At 41.9% G+C, this 15,817-nt stretch overlaps 1 protein-coding gene across 1 annotated transcript in view; it reads left to right on the top strand.

Moving 5' to 3' along the window:
* The window catches only part of Usp31 (ubiquitin specific peptidase 31), a 70,990-nt gene that overhangs the window by 37,195 nt on the left and 17,978 nt on the right, over nucleotides 1–15,817 (top strand). Inside the window, exons 6-12 of the mRNA XM_076840038.2 lie at nucleotides 2,047–2,191; nucleotides 5,623–5,803; nucleotides 8,763–8,874; nucleotides 9,350–9,444; nucleotides 10,768–10,845; nucleotides 11,415–11,544; nucleotides 14,105–14,224. Coding sequence (XP_076696153.2) covers nucleotides 2,047–2,191; nucleotides 5,623–5,803; nucleotides 8,763–8,874; nucleotides 9,350–9,444; nucleotides 10,768–10,845; nucleotides 11,415–11,544; nucleotides 14,105–14,224 — 861 coding nt within the window. The remainder of the gene's footprint in view (nucleotides 1–2,046; nucleotides 2,192–5,622; nucleotides 5,804–8,762; nucleotides 8,875–9,349; nucleotides 9,445–10,767; nucleotides 10,846–11,414; nucleotides 11,545–14,104; nucleotides 14,225–15,817) is intronic.

Genomic DNA, 15,817 nt, shown 5'->3' with positions numbered 1-15,817 from the left:
GTTGTGTATGTGAACAATAGAAGAACATTACTGTGATGTTTGATAATCAAATAGGCTTGGAGAACTCTAGAACACCTCTTCCCATTATGGTGATGAGAATGGACATCTTGCTAGTATCATGTCCTGCTCACAGTACATACTCAGTGTGTTTCACCTCTACCCCCTGCCAAATCCTGGGGTTGAACCCGGGGCCTCCTGCATGCTGGACAAAGTGCTTTACCAATGAGCTACTCCTTCAACCCTATTTTGTTTTCTTATTATAACTGGACCAGAGTCTCTTACTTGTTGAGATAAGGGAAAGTTGTGATTCTGTTTTTGGGGGAGTGGATCTTTGATAAATAGTTAAAGTTTAAATGACCTAAAATGTTTTGGCCTCTTTGTGACTTGACATGTTTTTACATACAGTTTTTATTCAGTTCACTATTATTATTTCATTTGGAAAACATCCCTTATTTAAGATTTGACTTCATAGCTAAACAACTTTTCCCTAGATAGCTTCTGGAAGCCACTATGTAATCACTTGAAAATAAAGGTGTTTTGTAGTCTGGCCTCATGTGGCCTTGGTTGGGAAGTTACCACAGTAAAACAAACACAACCAGCAGTGTGGTCCCAATATAGCAAATCTCTCATATTTTCATAGGCCTCGCACTGGCACATTGATAAAATGTCCATATTCTTCCTTACTCTGAAGAGCTCATTGATTCTTTTTTCCCCTCCAGGATGAGGGAAAGACGGAGAGGGAGGGAGAGAGACTTTGGTGGGGTCCAGAGAAAATCTGGTTGCATCTTTAAAGCTTCAGTGCTGTCTGGCTCTTTGTGCATGTGGTTCAAATTGGTGAAATAATTACAGTTTGCATTGACCTCGGCTTGCTGGGGAGAAGGAATTATATTTGCGTGTTCACCAGCAGAAAAACAGCATGGCCAATGAATTCATTAGAAGGAAACCCGCCAGGAACATTTTCCCTGGGCTATTTGTAGAATAGGTCACCAGCTCCTTTCACTTCATAGACTAAAGAACGTTAATGCTGTTGGGGGACCTTAGGGGTGCAGTGCAACCTCCCCCTTGCCCCATTTGAAGGAGGCCAAGAGAAGCCATGTGATTTCTGCAAAGTCACAGGGCTGGTTGGTGGCAGGCTGGGACAGGAACCTTCTCTTGCCCAACCCAGTGCTTTTTTACCAGACAATGATGCCGAGCCTGTAAAGAGGCACTAAATGTCTTCATTGTTTTCCCCTTTATCTTTTGTTTTTCTGTTTCACTGTAAAATACTTAACCATTTCAAAAGTACAACTTAGAAAGTGGACGTATCCCAATACTAAATATTTTCCTGTACTGTACTAACTTTAGTACTGTTATATAGTGTTCATTCAGATTTTTTATGTGCATACACTACATTATTTTATAAAAACATTGTTTATACATAACTTTTTTTTAACCTTACTTTTTTCCTTGTTAGTGCAAATATACTTTTTTTAAACCTTACTTCTTTCCTTGTTAGTGCAAATATATGTGCTCATTCTTAATAGCTTTATAATTCTAGTAGTATATTTCATTAGTGACTGTTATTGGACATTTGAGTTGATTTCATTTCCCCCCGGATGTCCGTGATTATTTGACATTTTCAACCTGAAAAGGGGGAAATTTAATGATGAAGGAGCAGATGCTACAGTCAGTTGTGAACTCTGTTCTTGGCATGAGACGGAATAGTTGTGTGCATCCTTAGGTGGCTTTCTCAGCCTCTCTTTCCTCTGTAAAACCAGAGGGTTAGACGTAGAGTCTCCTGGCTCTCTTTTGCACCAAAACCTAAAGGAACTCTGGGTTAATGCCATAGGTTTCTGAAACAGTGTACATTGTTACACAATCATAGGTGATATTGTGCTTCTAAGGTTCTCTCACTGAAAGCAACAGTGAGGGCCTGCGGGATATTTCAGAGCCTTTTTAGAGCGCTGCCAAGTCTTAATGGTCCGGAGAAGTTCATGGTGGAATTAGAAGATCATTTTGTACTGAATTTCCAGCTACCCAACTATTTTTATTTTCTCCACATTTCAGATTGTTTTGACAGAAATGTACTATGATGGGTTCCACCGTTCCTTTTGTGATACAGACGACCTGGAGACAGTCCATGAGAGTGACTGCATTTTTGCCTTTGAGACTCCAGAAATATTTCGGCCTGAAGGAATTCTCAGTCAAAGAGGTAAAGGAGCACCTGTTTCTATGCTGTTACCTGAGCTCTCAGGCTTGACAACTGTTTCCCCTTTCAGATATAATATCATGATATAAATATTTTTTAATTGTGAGAAAGTACACACAATGCTGTCCACTCAGATTTTCTTTATCTTTTGCCTGACAGTTGTTTTTCTTGCTTTCAGTCAAATCCCTATTTCTCTGCCAATAATCTTTCTGAACCCCAGACCTTATTCATCTTTATTGAGCATCTGACTCCTCAACTGCCTGTTGCACACAGTTCTCCACACTCCTCCATGGTGCCTGCCTCACCAGCTTTCTCTCCCCACTGGTGCAGATTTACTTTAAGCTACTTGTAGTCTCTAATTGTCTATGCATGAGTGTTTTAATATTTCTGTTCTATTTAAAGGCTATGTTATGCACCTTTTAAAAATTTGTTTTCTTAACTTACTCAGAGAACATAGGTGCACCATGTTACACACCTTTTTAAGGTTTGTCTTCGTACTTATTCAGAAATCACTTCTTGTGTTACCACCAGACCTACTGTTGTTCTGTATCTCATTGCAACAGGAATTTGTGTTCCTCAGTGATACATAAGAGTATTAATAAGTGGTGGTTCTGAATATTAGGTGGTAAGCTCTTTCCACTGCCAGCTTAGCATTTAATTTTGTCTGGCCCACTGATGTTTATCTATATCTATCTCTCTCTCCCCATATATATAGTTAGTTAGTTAGTTTTAGTGGGACACAATACCTTTATTTATTTATTTATTTTTATGTGGTGCTGAGGATTGAACTCAGGGCCTTGCACGAGCTAGGCGAGTGCTCTACTGCTTAGCCACAAACCAGCCCCTGATGTTTATATTATTTTCTTTTTTTAAATATATATATTTTTAGTTGTAGATAGACACAGTATTTTTATTTTGTTATTTTTTGTGGTGCTGAGGATCGAATCCAGTGCCCTACACATGCCACATGAGTGAACTACCGCTGAACCATAACCCCAGCCCCTGCTTATTTTATTTTCAAGTACTCTGTTATTTCAGTTTTCATTCTTCTTTGACCCAGGAACTTTCTTTTCTTCCAATTGTTGCATTTTTATTCATATGCTTTCAGTTACTTAAATTATTTTCTAATTTTATTACATTACAGTAAAAACACCCAGTCATCACCTGTTCAGAAAACCTCCTGAAAGTTCTGTCCTCTGACCCCAAGGCTGGCTAACTCCTGCTTTTCTGTGCTCCCATTGCTTCTGCTATCTCTTAAGCTAGCGTGTGTGTGGAAATGATCTGTTTTCTCCTCTCTTTTCCATCATCTCTCCTCCCTTTCCCATCATCTCTTTCCCAGTATGATGAATTATAAGAATTCTTACAAAAAATTCTTACAATTCAACCCCAAAACTACAGTGTGACTTACAAGAGTTGTGACCACTCTTTGCTTCATTTTTTTTATACACAGCAATTCCTAATATGTAGCAAAAGCCCAGCTAATGATTGTTCAACTGAACATTTTCCCAAATTCCCTTTCCCATCCCCAGTTGTTTAGGGTTAACACTTACGTGTCTATTCTGAAGTGAATTTGGTAAGTCCAAATTTATCACGTGTGTTTTGGCTTCTGATCTAAAGACCTTACGAGTGTTTGGCCCAGCATATGTGAGGCATCCGCTTTCCTCACTCTGCTTAGGAGGGGGTTGTGGCTGAGAGCAGTGAAGTAACTAGTCCCAGGTCACATGGCTGTAGGAGATGGGTCCATAATTTGAACACCCAGTTTGATTTCTGTTTAGTTGAGTGGCATTCCCTTATCTCAATAGGGTTCTGACCGCTTCTAGTGACCTAAGTCTTCCCACCCTGACCTCTGCCAAGAACCTGGGAAAGGAGGTCATTCATTGTTTCAAATTCAGATTTCTAATATCTTTTGTTCTCATACCAAAGTTCATGATGGTTATGAAGTGAAATCAACTCTTGTTCCTTTTGGGATTTCTTTATGGTGTCATCACCTGTTCAGAAAGCAATGGGAGCACAGAAAAGTGGGAGTTAGCCAGCCTTGGGGTCAGAGGACAGAACTTTCAGAAGCCTAAAAAGTTTTCTTCCCTCTAATAACTTGATAAAGATTCAGTTTTTCTTTATTTTTAGTGTCTGTGATTTTTTTTTGTCATCCGGTTATTTTGCTATTAATTATGTAGTCATAATTTCAAATTGCTATCATGCTAATATATCTTCAACAGCATCTTGTATTGCTGGATGTTTAAGTTACTGTCAGAATTCTGCTATGAATAATTTTGTGCAGCCATTTGAATTTTATTCTTCTGATGGTAATGTTATTATTTATGATGGTGGTGGGAGGGGCTTCTTTCTTCTCTATCATTTTACTAGACTCTATACTTCCAACGGATTAAAGAAATGAACTGATATTTAGTTAGTATTTATTGACTTGCTGCAGGGCCTTGTGCTGGGTAGCTCTAATTGACAGGGAGGTCTGCTTTAGGTCCTTGTGGAGACTAGTACTGTGTCTGCCATACATCTATTTTTGTTAACTTTAATGTGAGTTGGTTCAGTCCAGTTGATTTTGTTAAAGTTGGCATGTTCTCATCATTATGAGAGTCTTGTTTCTTGTAATAATCAGGAACTACTTTGGGTCTTGTTTCTTGTACTAATCAGGGATAAGAAACTGCTGTTGGGCTGGGCACAGTGGCACGTGCCTGTAATCCCAGAGGCTTGGGAGGCAGAAGCAGGAGGATCTCGAGTTCAAAGCCAGTCTCAGCAATGGAGAGGAACTACCAGTGAGACCCTGTCTGTAAATAAAATACAAAATAGGGCTGGGGATGTAGCTTACAAAATAGTGGTTCAGTCCCTTGAATTCAATCCCTAGTACCTTGCCCCCCACCAAATAAAAGAATCTGATATTGGAATGTTTTAGACCATTTCAAGTGTTCTTGTCTTTATTATTATTTTTTTTAATTTATTTGGTTGCTGGGGCTCACTTTAAATTTTATTGCTGGATTATCTCTGCAAATTTATTCTTCTGAAATTGTATCTAACATTCATTGAAGTGGAGAATTTTGATTTTCAGTTTTTAAGATAGGTAAGGCTAATTTAAGGAAAATAATAGATGCTAAATTTTTTCCTTAAAGACAACCAGAGTAATTTCACAGGAGAGTATTTGTTCCTATTTTCAATTGTAGTTTAAATTAGTTTTTTTGAAAGTATTGGGGATTGAACCCAAGGGCACTGAGTTCATCCTTTAGCCTTTTTAATTTAATTTTATTTTCTTGAGACAGGGCCTCACTAAGTTGCTTAGGATTTCACTAAGTTACTGAGGCTGACCTTGAACTTGCAATTTAAAATGGCATTTTTTTTTTCTGTTGGGTAAATGTCTTTGTAATGCATGAATGAATGAAAATAATTTTGAAGAGGTAAAAAGAGTAGTTTTTATTCTGTTTCAGGAATTCACTTAAACAACAATCTGAATCACTTGAAGTTTGGCTTGGATCATCATAGACTGTCTTCCTCTACACAAACAGCAGCAAAGCAAGGGGAAATGGACCTGCCCACCACCAGAGCAGGCAGTGACAAGATTGTCGTGCTGGTGTGTAACCGAGCCTGCACCGGGCAGCAGGGGAGGAGGTGAGGCCAGCTTAATTTACAATAAGTGCTGAAGCTTTCAAGTTCGCTGCTTTTAAGTGTTTGAAAAAGCAGGGTGAGAAGCCTTACATTTAGCAGGAATATATGTGTAAGTTGACCTGATTCCGTGGGAGGGGGAGTAAAAGATTATGATGTGAGTTAGGAAGCTTTTTACAGCTCATCTGGTTTTGAAGGGTTATATGAATATTTTAGTTCAGACTCTCTTAGGACGCTGGACCTGTATCCAGATCGATCCATGCTGTCCTTTCCTGTTTAATTGGTACATGATAATTGTAGAAAACAGTAGGGTTCATTATGATGTATCTGTGCACGCACATAACAGAATTTGGCCAGTTTCATTGCCCAGCACCTCCCTTTCCCTCTCCTCCCTCCCTCGATCCCCACCTTCTAGTCCACTGGTCTCCTTTCTATTTTCATAAAATTTTTTTCCTTCCTTTTTTTCTAGCTTCCACATATGAGAGAAAACATATGACCCTGACTTTCTGAGTCTGGCTTATTTCGTGTCCAATTCTATCAGTTTTCCTGAAAATAACATAATTTTGTTCTTTATGGCTGCATAAAACTTCATATATATACACACACCATATTTTCTTTATCTATTTATTGATAGGCACACAGGCTGGTTCTGAAACTTGGCCATTGTGAATTGTGCTGCTAGACATGGGTGTGCATGTGTGATTATAGTTACCGACTTTAATTCCTTTGGATAAATACTGAGGGGGTGGGATAGCTGGGTCTATGGTGGTTCCATTCCTAGTTTTTTGAGAAACCTCTGTGCTCATTTGCATAGTGGTTTATAATCCCACCAGCAGTGTGTGAGTGTTCCTTTCCCATCTCATTCTCACCACCATTTGTTATTATTTATATTACTGATGACTGTCATTCTGACTAGAGTGAAATGAAATCTCAGTGTAGTTTTGATTCACATTTCCCTGATTGCTAAGGATGTTGAGCATTATTTCATAGCTTTACTGGCCAGTTGCAGTTCTGCGTTCTTAATAGCTTTTTAAAAAAACAAACCTTAATTTATCTACTTTGGTAGTGTCTGCCCCCCAGTCTTAGGTCTCAAGCTGAGCATTTTATCTTTCCCCATGATACTGGTCCTCCAGTATCTCCTGTTGTGGCAGATGGCACAATTGTTCACTCAGCTTTGCAAATCAGAAATTTGGAACTCGGAAATCTCCCTCAGATTTCTTTTGCTGCCCTAAGAATTTATGGGAACTTTAGACTATCTTTTAAAGTAGCTTTGTCCCAGTAAGGTAAGTACCTTGGATGGTAAATACTACTGATGTGAAATGTGCTAAAGTGTATATTTATCGTATTCATTAACAAAGGTGTTAGTGTCAGGCGCTGTTCCAAACCCTAGGAATCCAGCGGAGAGCAGCACAGACAGGCTGTGTCCTCAGGGAGCTTGCACTCCCAGGGCCAGGCTGGCCTTAAACAAGTGAACAACACATTAAGCTTGAGACAGGTAGCACCCTGTTGAAGACATCAGCGCAGGTTAGAGTGAGAGGGTGTGAGTGAGGAGAGGCCGCAGCTCTGCACTGGAAAGGCAGCCAGGAGGTGGCCCCAGGAGGCCATAGCTGAGCTGAGTCCTTGTGAAGAGGAGCAGGCTGTGTGAATGTCCTGTGTGGCAGGAGCACCCCGAGTGGACACTGTAGGAGGCTCTTTAAAGCTTGGGAGAAAAGGCATCTCCTCATAATGGAGTTACTTGGAGCGCATTTCACACCACAGTAGTTTTCAGGGGGGTAGGTTCACTGTTAAGTACTATGCGGGTAAACAGCTCCATGACTGTTAGGAATGAGTTTCCCAGTGATCTTTTATCTCTGCTTCAGCCTTGGCCTTAGAGCTCTCCTGGTAACTAGGTCGATTGATCATTCCTTCATTCATCATCTGCTATTTTTGGGGCATGGTTGGTTTAGATTACTAAGGCAAATCAATAACAGTTCTTGTTGTCAGATAACTCAGACCATTGGTGGAGGCAGAAACACAGTATTTACAGCATAGTGTAGTTAGTGCTATGGCACACATAGGGAGAAAATAACCAGGGTGCTACCTGGAGAAAGGTGTGTTCGTGGGTATGAGTAGGAGACAGCCTAGAGAAGGGTGGGAAGGGTGTTCCAAGCTGGGGAGTGGCCTGCACAGAGACCTGGACATGTGGAGCTGGACACATGTCAGGGATCAGTACATAGGTTTGAATGACTCTGGATGTAGGTGAAAGTTGAGGCTGGGTCAGTGACCTTCAACTTCAGCTGCATATTAGAACCACCTGAGAAACTTCTGAGAAAATCTCAGTGTTTGGTGCCACATTCCAGACTGATGTCATCAGAATCTCTGTGGGCTGGACTTAGGCATCGTTATTTTTTGATACTCCTTTGGTGATTTCACTGTGCATCTGAGGCTGAGAACCACAGAGCTGCCTTTGATTCTCCAGGACACAGAACCTGGCAGAGGCCAAGTGGTGTCTAGCCTAAGGTGGGTGCTGACTTTCAGTGTGGCTTGCTGGCCAGTGCCTCTCTTGTTGTCAGAGGCTACCAGGACATGGCCGCCTGCCTGTTGGGCCTTCCAGCCCTGCCTGCTCCTCTGGCACCTCCTTGTGGGATTGACCCACACTGTTTGCCAGATTCTTGTTCATTCCCATCCCCTTTCTCACCATCCCTGCCAACCCTATCCCGTGTTGCCTGGTAGCCCAGCATCATGCTTCCCTGGAGTCACTTAGCATGGAGGCTGTTGAGTTTTCTTCGAAATCGAGGCTGCACTTCTGACTTTGTCATCTTCTCTTTATGACAGTTACTGTTGACTTGTCTGTCTGTTCTGATTTGAGAACTGTCCTAAAACCAATTTATGTTGTCATTCCATTTTAAAAGATGAAGAATAAAGAGTTAGGCCATTAAAGGAATTGCCATACTTTTAAGGTGATGCCAGTATTTCTGTGTGGTAGATTTGGACTGCCTTTTGTGCTGCACTTAGAGAAGACGATAGCATGGGACCTTCTGCAGAAGGAAATCTTGGAGAAGATGAAGTATTTCCTGAGGCCTACTGTTTGCATTCAGGTTTGTAGGCATTTTGATATTCTAAACAGTGAAGAAACAGTCATTACAATGGAATTTGAATTTGTTTTGTTCAGATTTTCAAGACTGAGCACTTATTTTTCATTTTATGAATGGAGTTGGTCACTGCAAGCTTTCCTGAACTGCTGTATATTTCTTTATAAAATTTACTTAATAAAGTTTGGAGAAGTTGCATAACCATCTGTATATTTTAAAAATGATTGCTATGTTCAGGCACCCATGGAAGACCATTAAGTTAATGTTCAGCGAGAGCAGTGTATTATTTGTCTTGTATGACATTTGGTATATAAATTGCATTTGGTTAAATCATATTTAATAGCTCAACAGCCTAACAGAATGTCATAGAGAAGCATTTTGCAAAACAGTTTGCTGTACCTCTAATCTGTTTGGAAATGCCACTGTAAAACATGCCTGTGAAGAGAAAGTCATCCTAATTTTCATTTAATATTTGACACAGGTGTGTCCGTTCAGTTTGCGAGTGGTCAGTGTTGTGGGAATTACATATTTGCTGCCCCAGGAGGAGCAGCCCCTGTGCCACCCAACAGTAGAAAGGTAAAGAGGAAAAAAAATTCACCTTCCATAATTTCACCTATGCTCACATGTGATGTTTGGTATAATCCCATGTTATGTTATTTAAGCTCACTAAAAAACTGTATACTTTTTTCAGTTCTGATTCACACGTGAGTATGAAACATTTTATGGGTATTCCTTAAAATCAGAAAAGCCACAGAATATTCATGTTAGGAAAACAAATTACACTTTCCTATTCACCAAGACTGAAGTTTTCCAAAATAGTGTGCTAGTCACACCTCGTTCCTCCTTGAAGCCCTTCAGTGGTGACTTGTGGCCTACGAGGTGAGGGCTGGCTTCCACCGGATGCCAGATTCTCTACAGCCAGGACTCAGAGGACCTCTGTTTTGTGGGTCCTGCTCTTCCTTTCCCTTCCACGCCAAGCCTTCCTCAGTATCAGAGTACCGAGGAGCATTTGCGCATGCAGCACCATGCTGTGTGTGTGTCCCTTCTCAGATGGGATTTCCGCTGTCCATAGTGCCTTTTCTTTAAAGTTTCTTTATGCTGTTCCTCTTTCTCTTAGTTAGTCGCTGTTCCATGCTGTTTCTGTACTTTCTACATCCTTCTATTATGTTTACAGTAGTCTACTAATAAAATAATGGATATGTGAATACACCATATACATATTGCTATATAAATATGAAAACTCACATTGTCTTTATTATCTTTTCTTTCAACAAAGAAATTGTGCCTACATTTCAAGATTTTCAAAAGGTACATAACATTGCTATTTGAAGGGTCCCTGTTGGTTTTAGAGAATGGAACTAATAGATAAGATAATAATCAGAAATATTGAACAATATAAAAAAAGATTTGTTGAGTGATTTTAACAGTGATGGCTGAAAGAGTTTCTCAGGAGGTGGCCGAGTCCAGTGAACTGGGGTAGTGGCTTTATGAAGGAGGGAAGAAGGCGGCACAGGGTAGGCACGTGGTGTGGAGCAGGTGGAGAGGTGCGAGGTCAGCTCTCCCCGGGTTGGTGGGGAGTCGGGCAAGAGCTGGAAAGGTCACATAGAATGTCCGAGAGTAATTGCGGACAGCCTTATAGTGCCTTAGTAAATTTCTTCTAATCTATTTCTTCCATTATTTCTGTATTGGATATTTTAAAGATTTTTTTTTTTTAGCTCACTTGTAAGCTATTTACTAAACCTATGGTTGTAATGGAGTCACTAAAATCTTTTTCTTCTGGGGGAACTATGAAGATTTTCAGCAATTTTATGATTGCAGATAGGCCATAATCATATTTAAGTAAAATAATTTCTTTTTAAAGATAGCAACATGGAGCTTCTTCTCTCCCCCATTCTGTAGGGCATTAAAATCTTGTGGACCAGGTGGCACTGTTCATGTGAAGTTAGTGGTAGAATGGGACAAGGAGACAAAAGATTTGTGAGTATTCTTTTACTTAATATTTATAGAATTGTTTATTTTAGGAGCACCCCATTGATCTTCCAAATTAGCTAAAGTACAGAGTTTTCTTCTCTTCAGTATCTAAGCATATTGTTAATCCTTTATTTAAGCAGCTTCATATTTCTTTCTTATACATTTTTCCCAACCTTAAAGTCTTTGAACATTTATTTACTACTGAGAGAGAAGCCATATATTCATTAACTACTGTATAGGTCCAATTTGGTTTTTATTAGAAGTCCCTCTGCCCCAATAAGCTTTATCGAATGCTTGCCCTTTGGAGATGAAGGACAAGAATACATGATTTAATGGCACAAGTCATGGATAGCCCCAGAAAAACTAACTCCAACTTAGTTCCTAAAATAACTTGCAGATGGAAAACTTTTCAAGAACACTTTGGGACATAGAAGAGTTAGATAACCTCCTTTGCTTTCTTACACCTCGATCTTCATGGTTATGAATTCATAGCCACTTTGTGAAACTGTAATAATTGTACTTTTGTGTCCGTGTTTTAAGACATTCTGTGATAATGTCTTTCCCTTTAATTGTAGCTTATTTGTAAACACTGAAGATGAGTATATCCCAGATGCAGAAAGTGTCCGCCTGCAGAGGGAGCGGCATCATCAACCTCAGATCTGCACTTTATCCCAGTGTTTCCAACTCTACACCAAAGAGGAACGAGTAAGAGCCAGGCAGCATTTCTTGGGTGCTGAGTTGGTAGGGAAGGGGGAATGGCAAGATAGCAGTAAAGAAACAGATTCTGCCCCTCAAAATCCCTAGGATTTTACATTTTCCTAGTTTTGAACATGCATTGAGTATTCTGTTCCTTTTAGGACTTCAACAAAAAGAAGTTTATATTTTCGATTAATTGGAATGCTCTTGAAATGAACCTTTATAATTCTTTTTTTAAATCGGGCTCATATTTTTTGGTTGTTTTTGTTTTACTTTAGAAGTTTTAAGTTGTTTTCCTTTGTAATGAAAACGGTGTTTCACATCGTGGTACCTGTATGCTAAGAATGTAGTATCAGAACCTATTTAAATTAATTAAAGTAAAATGAAAAATTCAGTTCTTTCATTGCACAAGCATCATTTTAGGTGCTCTGCCACAGTCTGGCTGGGCACAAAATAACTGAGCCGCCATGAAGCACTTGTAGGTTCAAACAGGAACTCCTTTATTGCCCGAACTCCACCAGCACTCCAGCGGGGAAACCCATGAGAACTCAACTGGGAACTCCAAAGTAGCCTGTGCCTGAGGCAGCAGGAGCTGCCCTATTCTTGGAGCTGCCCTATTGCCAGACTGCAGGGTCCATATACAACTCAATACATAGCCTGTTTCAATCCAGCATCATCCAGTCACAGCAATTATAACTTAATTATCATCATCTTAATGGCTCACTGGTGTCACCTCTCAACCACTCCTGGCAAAATGCCATGTGCCATCCCAACTCGGCTGTGGCTCTCAATATTTCCCCCCTTCTGTTTAATTAAACAATAAGCATATGGCTTAGGAATCGTGCCTGTCTTAGGTTGTCCAATACTATATATGGTTTTTACCCTCATCGGATGAGTTGACCTCAAGGCCTTAGCCTCCTGTCTTAGGTTGGTACCATTGCAATTGGATTTTACCCGTCATTGACTGCCAGTCCAGCATACAGCCATACTTGTGGATAGGCCTTTGCATCAGTGGGGGAGGGTGAGGTTCTTTGCCTCATCTCTGTTGGCCCCCAAATTTTAGAGCATATAGCCATACTTTGGATAGGCCTTTGCACGAGTAGGGGGGTGAGGTTCTTTGCCTCACCTCTGTTGGCCCCCTCGGTCATTGTTTGTAACATATTGTGATTTAAACAAAGAAAACCCTGTTTACTTACTACCAACATTGGGCTGGATGGCCAGGTATGGGGAGTGTAAAATGTCACAGAGAGAAGCAGACTTTCCAGATGACACTGGGTCTGATTTTCTGATTCACTCTCATCTCTCCAAACTTCTGTCCCTTCCCAATTTTCTTACAACCATGTCTCCTTGTGATGAAAAAAAAACTTCCTTCATTCTGCTTCCTTCTCAGGTTCGCCCCAGTCTTCCTCCCGCTTTGTTCTGCTGAATTTACCACCAGTGGTTTCCTCTCTCCCCATTCACTTGCTCCTTCCCTCCTCCCTCCCTCCCTGCCAAGACTCTCTTTTGTCCGACTTGCATTTTGGACTCCGGGCCTGGGCATTCTTGTGGCTCCTTGTGTCCTCATTCAGCAGCCTCAGCTCAGGCTTCCTTTGACCCCCGCGTAGTTCATGCCCCTTATGACCACCTGTTCTCCCATTCTCTTTTCTTGAAATGTGTAGAGGAAATGCTTCTGACTTGCCTGTTTTTTGTTTTTTAACTGCATCTTCAGGCTCTGGTGGCTTCTGAGTTTGAGTACTTCCTTTAAAAATATGCATCCCCCAAGATTCTGACCTTGGCGCCTTTATCTTCCAAACCCATGGGAACTGTCATCCATTCCCAGGGCTTCCCGTACCTCACACATTGATGAAACCAGATCTATCTTCTGAACTCCAGAGCATATTACAATTTCTCACATTTTGGCACCTGTAAATGAATGTCCTCATCGTGAAATTTTTCCGTACAGAGATGACATGTGGATTTGGAGCCTCAGGTTGATGTTTAGAAGGATCTTGCTTATAGCAGGAGGGGTGGCTTGTTTGGAGCAGGTCAGAGGTTGTGGGAGAGAACAGGAGACGTGAAGAAGTCTAGGTGAGAGTAGGCGAGGACTTGGAACCAAGATGGTTCCAGTGGGTGTGGAGAGGAGGAGGCACAAGAAATGGCAGAGAGAGATACTTTGGATGGACATGGACAAGAGGAAGAGGGAAGTGGGAAGGTTCTAGAGTTTGGAATGAACCCGTGTTCCATCTTTGGGCAGTACTGGTGTTGCTGAAGTAGGACATACAGGAGCAGGAGGAAAGGTCCATGTTCATCGTAAGATGAAGAGTTGAGTTTGGAGCTCTGCTTAGTTGGGGTGCGTTTGTGACATCTACAACCTCTCTGTGGCATTTACTAGTTTGATTATTTCTCCTTGAAGGATAATCTCAGCACTTGCACTCTAGCCAGGTACCAGCTGTGATTGTGTTACTCCATTGTGCAGTGTCTAGAGAGATTGTGCGTCGTGCCGTGTGCTGGACAGGTAGTTAGTACTCCTGTCTCCATAACAGTCACGTGTTAAGGGGTCTGGAACTGAAGTCACGCTCCTTGTTTTCAGCTGGCCCCAGATGATGCCTGGCGTTGCCCACACTGCAAGCAGCTGCAGCAGGGGAGCATCACGTTGAGCCTGTGGACTCTGCCTGATGTGCTCATCATACACCTCAAGAGGTTTCGACAGGTAAGGGAAATGCAGCCGGGACCAAGTTTCTTACACCCCCTGTGGGTGCTGTGGGTGGGTTCTTTGGTGTTCCTGTTGATCCCCTGACCCTGTCTGGATGGTAGATATATTTACCCCTATTTGGGTTTGTGTTTTGTTCTTTCTCAAAGCAAAATTTGAGCATCCTGTGACCCTTTAAATCTTGAATATTTTAGTTCATATTGCAGATATTTTACTTTGTTCTCGAGGTTTGCTTTAGACTTGTGAATGTTATGCTTAAATGTTGTTATGTTTTCTTTTGTATTTAAGGGGAAAAACGTAAGTAGAGATCTCTTCTGGGGGAGGTAGGATTGTGCGTCGTGTCGTGCACTGGACAACCCTTCCCACTTCCCTCCTCTTCTTGTCCATGTCCGTCCAAAGTAACTTGTCCTGCTCCCAAGGAGCTATTGTATAGTTGGGGAGATGAATCAAAAATATAAATATATACGAAGAAGCTCTGCTGTTTTATTGTATTACTTCGTGATTCATCTTTTCCAAAAAGGCTATTCCGAGTCCAGGATTGCTCTAGACAGCCCCACTGTAGGAGAGGTAAATGGGAGGTGAGCATTGGTGGAATCTGTGAGGCCAGCTTTAAGGTTTGTCCCTGAGAGATGAGCTGGTGTTTTCCAGGGGTTCACACTGGTAGTGGCAGAGGGAGCAGTGTGTGCAGAGCCTGGGCCCAAAGGAGCGCAGCACTTGGAGAGGCTGAAAGTGGGCCAGCGGGGCTGCGCGGCAGAGCGTGGGATGGTGATGAGAACTGGGATAGGAGCAGGGCTTCTTGTCCTAACAGACTCTTAGAGGCAGTGTCACATTCTGGCGAGGTCTTTGAACAGAGAAGCAACACTACTCAGTGTTTATTTTTAAAAGATCAAGAGAGGCTGCAAGAATGAAGGCAGGGAGGCCTGGAGGAGGCCCCTATAGTCATCCTGGAAGGCTGTTGCTGGCTTCAGGTGGAGTCTTGGCCTGGAGATGGGAGATGTGAATAGATGGAGAGGTGTTGGGCTCCGAGGAGGCAGAGAGGAAGAGGTGACATGCGCTCGGTCCCCATGGCTGGGGTTTTCACACCGAGGCTCAGAGTTGAATTCCTGTGGTAGAGAAGGATGGCATTTCCCTGCTTACTACTGGGCTCTGCAGGTAGAAGCCTGGTTGAGGGTTTGGACCCCAGCCTTTCTGACTCCCTGCTCCTTTGCTGTTGGTTCCCTTGATGGCATATCTACATCCCTTTCAGAAACCCAGACCCAGAAACGCAGCAGCATCTTTCACTTCTTTCTGGGTTTTCTTCTGTGTGGCTGTGGTTGTCTCCCCCTGACTCCTGATGTGTCTTCTTGTACCAGCTGTCACCTGCCAGTGTAGATGCTTTGCTACTTTCCAGTGGTCTCAGTTGCAGTGTCTTTGGGTTGATTTCTTGATTGTTGCCACTCTGCCCCTGTAACTCGTTCTGTGTGCTGCTCACAGTTCTTCACCCATGAGTTGGGAGACATCTCCTCCCTCATAAAAACCTCAGCATGTCCCCTTAGCCACAAAATAAGGCCCACATTCCTCAGCCTGGCCTTCCTGGCTCTCAGGACCCTCTCT

This window comes from Callospermophilus lateralis, chromosome 19, assembly GCF_048772815.1.
Source record: "Callospermophilus lateralis isolate mCalLat2 chromosome 19, mCalLat2.hap1, whole genome shotgun sequence".
NCBI lineage: Eukaryota > Metazoa > Chordata > Mammalia > Rodentia > Sciuridae > Callospermophilus > Callospermophilus lateralis.
The sequence above is the reverse complement of the archived record's forward strand: the minus strand, read 5'-3'. Positions and strand labels throughout refer to the sequence as shown.